At 33.3% G+C, this 6,692-nt stretch overlaps 1 protein-coding gene across 1 annotated transcript in view; it reads left to right on the plus strand.

Moving 5' to 3' along the window:
* Positions 1-5,152, plus strand: part of LOC113499165 (chromosome transmission fidelity protein 18 homolog) — a 31,304-nt gene extending 26,152 nt beyond the window's left edge. The window contains exons 15-16 of the mRNA XM_026879521.1: positions 482-536; positions 4,333-5,152. Coding sequence (XP_026735322.1) covers positions 482-536; positions 4,333-4,436 — 159 coding nt within the window. The 3' untranslated portion in view covers positions 4,437-5,152. The remainder of the gene's footprint in view (positions 1-481; positions 537-4,332) is intronic.
* The last annotated feature ends 1,540 nt before the right edge of the window (positions 5,153-6,692 follow it).

A 6,692-nucleotide genomic window follows, 5' to 3' on the forward strand; every position in this document is an offset into this window, starting at 1 on the left:
ATTGGAAGTGCTGGAGAGAGTGACATCTCAACAAATGCAGTTTTATTTTTTTAATTGTGCCTGAAGAGGCTCGGGTAACGACGCCTGTTAACGTGCCGTCAGACAAAGAAAGCCTGCCTAAGTGCCGTTACAATTACTTTTGTGGCAACTTTCGTTATATTGTGGAGCTTATGTGGTGGATACACCTGCCGCGTCTAAGCTTGGATCTTAATATATTATAAGCTGTATATTATTTTTCACAAAAATAGCGATGTACAAAATATGCGAAAGAAACAATAAAACTGAAATTGTGGCCACACTATTGAATTCGGGAGTTCCTGTAAGGATAGTGATGATGAATAAAGAAATAAATAAATTTTGTAGTGTATATAAATATACATTACAAAGATTTGATATTTTTTAAACCTAAAATCCTTTTTTCATAATTACATTAGTAGAGATTGGTATAATATACTTTTTTAAAGCACAATATTTGTTACAGGTACATAAAGACTTTTTCGGACGAATTGTTCCTCTGTCACAAGTGCAACGAAATGGTGAGTATTTGTCTGTTTAACCAACATATAAATTAAGAGAATAATGTGTCACAAGTGATTCCGCCGTCGGCATTTTTTGCTACGACTAGCTTCTACTGGTTTCACCGTCGGTCATGAACGCTTGAAAATCGTCGGTTACTGAAAAATCCTATGTTGTAAATAATCCATGTTAGATTATTTCATAGCATTTCTTAATTTGTCTTTTCTTTAAAGCGTAATAGGTAAATACACACACACAAACTTTTGTTTACGATTTTTATGCCCACAAACATATTACAATCAATAAAAAACAATATAATGACGTAGATACTACTAAACAATGTTTAATAATAATATTCCAAATCTACAAAAAGCATTAATGTTCCTAACAATCCTAATTTCACATCACACCACCCAAGTACAGCAAACCAACTCGAAAACAGCTCTACCCATTTAATACGTCATAACGAACGTCCCACATAGTCCAGGCGCCTGATCACATAACGTTAATCATACGTTGGCTCTATTATTTTCAATTACAACCCATCTCTAAAGGGTTGTTAATATTCGTTTGGTAGACACGCGAACATCCGACCACCTGAACCCAAATGTAACAAGCTTACCGATTCTCTGACATTTTGATATTAATAACTGTAATTTCGTTCTGATGGGAAAATTTTAATAGATTGAGAATTTCTCAGTTTAGTTGGTTTAAGGGGGTGGTACATTTGGGGGTTATGATCATTTGGTTTGGTTTTTGGATATTCAATTCTTGTTTTATGTTGATTGGGGAAACTTTTTGTTTACTGAAAATGAAGCCTAGGTTTCTCATTAGAGTATTTAGTGGAAAAATAGAATCACGATTAAATGTAAGTCAATAACATCAATGTGCATAAACTGTTAAAGTAAGTTTAACTTGTAAAGTAATGATTCCTGTTTACTATTTTAAAACTTTATCGATGTATTCCAGTCCTATTTTTCACCTAGAACCTAGAATATCCTTAACACAAATCTTTCTAAATAAATAAATCATTTTCAGATACAATTCAAATCGGATTTTAAAAGGCGAGCCATTGTGTATTCATCCTAAAGTAGGATCATCTTTATCCCCCTCCCCCTGCCCCGCTCTCCCCCTTATTCCCCCGCCGTCACAATTCTCGTTAAGGTGACTGTTTAATAATCTCAACGCGATTTCTAATGGGATTGAGCTGAAATTCGCCGGAGACCTCCCTAAAGCTATATTATTGTTTCTCCAACTGAGTACCGTCGGTGAATTTGATTTTACATTATTCAAATTTGCCTTTAAAATGGATAGACGGTTTGAGTTTTAGACGATGTGATGATATTTTAATAGATTTAATGTTTGAAACTATGTTTTACTTTCGTGCAATTTTCGTATCAATAATATTACTGCGTCGTGTAATATGAACTTTCCAGCTAAGCAAAATACTTAAAAGAGCTTGCAATAAAATAAACAAGCCATTTGTTTCTTTTCCTTATTTTCCGCAAGAAAAATAACTTAAAGCTAACTTCGTATTTAATTCATTGTAAGCGCTACGAAGTCTACGTGCATCCGTAGACTTTGCTACGGAATCTGCTACGGTTTACAACTTGCTACGATTTATTGTCGAGATGTTAACTTCTTTTCCTTAAATAATCGTTAAATGTTTGCCTGGGGTTTAAATAGATTTTATCAATTCGGTCTTTAGGATTTTATTCCTAAGATATTTTGGATAAATATGATGTAAGGTTACGTATTTTTTTCTCTACCAATATAGAGCAATCAAAAATGTGATTGAATATGAAATATATATAAACCATTACCTACTTTTTGAAAATAAGAATTCAGTATTTTGTAATGTACTGAAAAAAATACGACACGAAAAATTGTTCTGTACTTTCAACACACATGAATTTAATTTCTATATCTTAAACTTTGTCATTTAACTATAACATAATCGTCTGTCGGTACAGCACAGCAACTTATAATGAGGTACTATATAAATTAATTGTTCAGTGTGTGCCCAGCGAGGCGTGGGATCGACTCGGCGCGGCTGTTTGATTTGAACGCGCTTGTTAAATCTCCGACAATGCTAACCGGAGCAAAGCTGTGTTCATTGTTACTAATTAGTTTGGTATTACGTTTTTGCTATGGTTATTGAATCCGATAGTATTAATTTTATGGATTTTGGGTTGTGTGAAATTTGTGAAAAAGGTATTTTATTTTTTTTATTTCCTTTTTTTTTATTTGATGGGTTTATTTTGGTGCGTTGTATAGGACATATTTAAAAACGTAAGACAAACGGTTTCCTTTTGAAAAAATGTTGCAGACGGATACTGATATTCTTGTTGCAAATTGTAAATATGCAATAAAATTTACTTTTTGGTACAAGAGATTAAATATAAGAAATTTCCAAATAATTTCAAAGTTTAATGTAACAGCCTATATATCCCTTTAGCAAACAATTTAAAGTGGATCTTATACCACATTTTAAACACCTTATCGTTTCCAAATGTATATAAGTTGACATCAACAAACGTCACACACTTATATATTTATATATATAGTTACATAAACTTTAATTAGTCGGTGGGCGTTGTCTAGACACAGTAATTATGAACAAATACACCGCCGCCGTCTTAAGCGTCGTCTGTGGTCTCCGTCTCGTATTCCTAATTATTTCTACTACTATTACTAATTTCTAGGCATTAACTACTTAGTCGATGTCTAGGTTTTATTCTTAATTAAGTAATTTAGTTTGGTTTTTAATGTTGGTGAAAGAATTGTATCAATGTTTTTGTTTCTCAAAAAATGGCATGTCCACGTAAGTGATGGAGTGGATGTCATATAGGTTATTTTTACGTAATAAGGAGAATAAAACTGTTTTCTGCCGTCTGAATGAAATATTTGAGGCCTATTATACAAGCATTCGTCTGTATGGTTTTTACCATTTCATGCTTACATAGATTAAAATTTGTCCAAGTTTAGTATGAAGCTGACAAGCACCCAGAATTAACACATATGCTAGTATTTAATAAATATTTAATTGATGACATTTCTAAGATAAATTGTCCAAAACCGACTTAACTTTGATTCATTTACTTATTCTCTTAGATCCACTACTACCTATCTTATGTCAGGCAATTTAGTCTTAGTTCTGTAACTCACTCTTTTAAAACTCATTGAAAACCACGCCCCTTAAAAAAACCTACACACATTTTAATTACAGTCGCCCATACATAGACGGTTACTCGTACATGTAATAAGCGGGGAGGCGGCGTCGTAATTACCTGCGGCGGATACCGCTATTGTCTCCAGCCTCCCCGCTGTGCTGTGTACTCTTATATTAGAATACCTTCACTTAATAATGAGGGTATGTCTGGACTATGCTAGACTGGTTTCGTAGGCGAATATTAGCATTACATAAATGTTGAAAACTATTATTTTCCAAACATTATTTTATGAAAAAATAATTAGTAAAACAACAAGGTACGAAATAAGATCTAAAATGAGCTGCTGATCCTATAAGATATCACTGCCAGCACTCCTGCGATAACAGAAGTGGTTTATATACTTTTATTTTTATTTTTAACTGTTGTTAATTAGTTGTCCGTCTATCAAACATGACAGTTAGCTGATCGGTTTGTAGAGCTACATGTCTAAAGGAGTTCCACCAAAAACACCATCGAATTAACATTTATTTCAATTGTCGTTTAGAAAATTTTAATTCCAAAATAAGACAAAAATCTTTTTTTTTAATTTGCCTATTTTTGCTGATAAGTCATTGAATTGCATTATTCACTTTGTCATGCACAGACCCGGTGGCCGACGTGATATCATCAAGCAGTGTGTTCTACCAGTACCAAGAAGGTTTCAACAACGCTGTGCGGAGAAATGTACGCGTTCGTGATTTACTATAGAAAATAACGTATTAAGATAAGTTTAGAATATATATATGTAAAGTTTTTTTTTATATTTGTATGTAATAGTCGAGTTAAGGTCTTAGTAATGGAGAAACGTTTATGTCAAAACCGATCAAAATACTTTTTCATTAATCTGTTGGTTGCTTCCAATAATTACTTTGTTATGATTGTAAACAACCACATTACTGTATTTTTTTAGAAGTTAGCCTTTAAGTTAAACTGTTCGTATAATTGTAATTGATTCGTTGTACAGCATAAGTATGTAGTTATCGGCAAGTAGACAGTAGGGTCGACGAGCGGCTTTTCAGAGAATGCAACTGATTTTAAATGTATAACTCAGTTTTATTTAGTAAGGGCTGGCCCATTCAAACTAAGTTCGGAATAAAGTCTGAATTATAAGAAACTGGATTGCAGGCGTTGTGCCCCAAACTTATTAATTACTTGAAATAACAAAACTTGCTCAGCTATTCCTGAAGTTGTGTTGTATGTTCACCTGCGATGATAACTTTGAACATAAATACTTATTTAATGTAGCTATACGTTACTTTAAATAATCATCACATAAAATACAGGGAATTTTCTTTCAGGGGATTATCATTAGCGTTCTTTCAATTGTAAATTACGATCTAGTTCAGAGAAACTAGGTCGTAATTTTGTTCATTATAATCTATACTTCTATACTAAGCTGAAGAGTTTGTTTGTTTGAACGCGCTAATCTCAGAAACTTCTAGGTCAAATTGAAAAATTCTTTTTGTGTTCAATAGACCATTCATCGGGGAAGGTTTAAGACTATATAACATCACGTTGCAACTAATAGGTGCGAAGATGCAAAGGAAAATGTGGCGAAAACGGGGAAAAATGGTCACCTTCGAGGGCATCCGTTCAAAAATTCCTAACTTATATCTTCTAACCACGCGGACGAAGTGGGGGGCAACAGCTAGTATATTGATACATTTGCCCAAAAAGCTGCCGCAATTTTGAAACGATCACTTGTCAATACTCAAGTCCATCGCTTTATTTGGTAGTTACTTATTTTGTTTATAAACACTGAAAGCGCAATAACAATGATCAGTCGCAAAAATCTGCAACTTTTCTAATTAATGTCTACTAATTTAATATCGGCTTATTCACGCGTATTTACAGGGATATCCCGACTAGTTTCGCATTTGCGATCCCACAGCCGCGTCAACTCATGATGAAGTTCTCCAGTCGGTCTCGAAACTAGTCGGGCTATCTCGTTGAATAAGCTTGACTAAACCGTTATAAAATAAATTATAAAGTTATTATTAGAAAAGTGTGTATTGTGAAATTTTACAAATATTGCATCTTAATACTTCTTTACTATATATAACAGACTAGCTGTTGCCCGCGACTTCGTCCCCGTGGGTAGAAGATATAAGTTATGATTTATACCTGCCCGGTATTTTCACATTTTCCATTGTATCTTCGCTCCTATTAGTCGCAGCGTGATGGTTTATAGCCTAAAGCCTGCCTCGAAGAATGGTCTATTCAACACATAAAGATTTTTTCAATTTGGACAAGTAGTTCCTGAGATTAGCGCGTTCAAACAAACAAACAAACTCTTCAGCTTTATATATTAGTATAGATATAGATATTACTTTCCAAGTATTTACATGCTTTCAGAGTATATTAATAAAGTCCTTAAGACAGTCTTTAAAAGCCATTCCGTTAAAACTTGATTCATAAATACATCAAGAAGATAATTTACGATTGTTGTAAGCGTTTTGTTGTCAAATGCGATGATTAAGTATAAAAGTTTGCTTCGTTGTCATCTTATGAAATGTGGGTAGCGAGGAAATGTTTTAATCACTGTGAAATGTATGGTGAAATGAGAGTTTTGGATTTGTTTCGAGTATTATTTATATTATATGTATATTTGTATTTCAATCCGTGTTGTTGTTTATAGTTTAAGATCTGTAGTATATGTGTATTGGAATCCTGCTAATGTTAAACGCGAGTTTGTAAGTTCGAATGGATGTTTGTTACTCCTTCACGTTGAATTGCTGAGTGGATTTGAATGAAACTTAACAATAATATAGCTTGTACAGAAAAACGTAGGATACAATTTATAAAGATATTCTGCGAATTATCTGAAACATCAAGGAAATACAAAATTATCTGTATACTGCCACTGTGACATCTTGTATGTAATTAAAATGCGACACAACAGCTATTTATCTGATTATTTTAATGACATAATTTCAGTCCGTTTCTACGCCATGCTACACGAAA

Source organism: Trichoplusia ni, chromosome 1 (assembly GCF_003590095.1).
Source record: "Trichoplusia ni isolate ovarian cell line Hi5 chromosome 1, tn1, whole genome shotgun sequence".
NCBI lineage: Eukaryota > Metazoa > Arthropoda > Insecta > Lepidoptera > Noctuidae > Trichoplusia > Trichoplusia ni.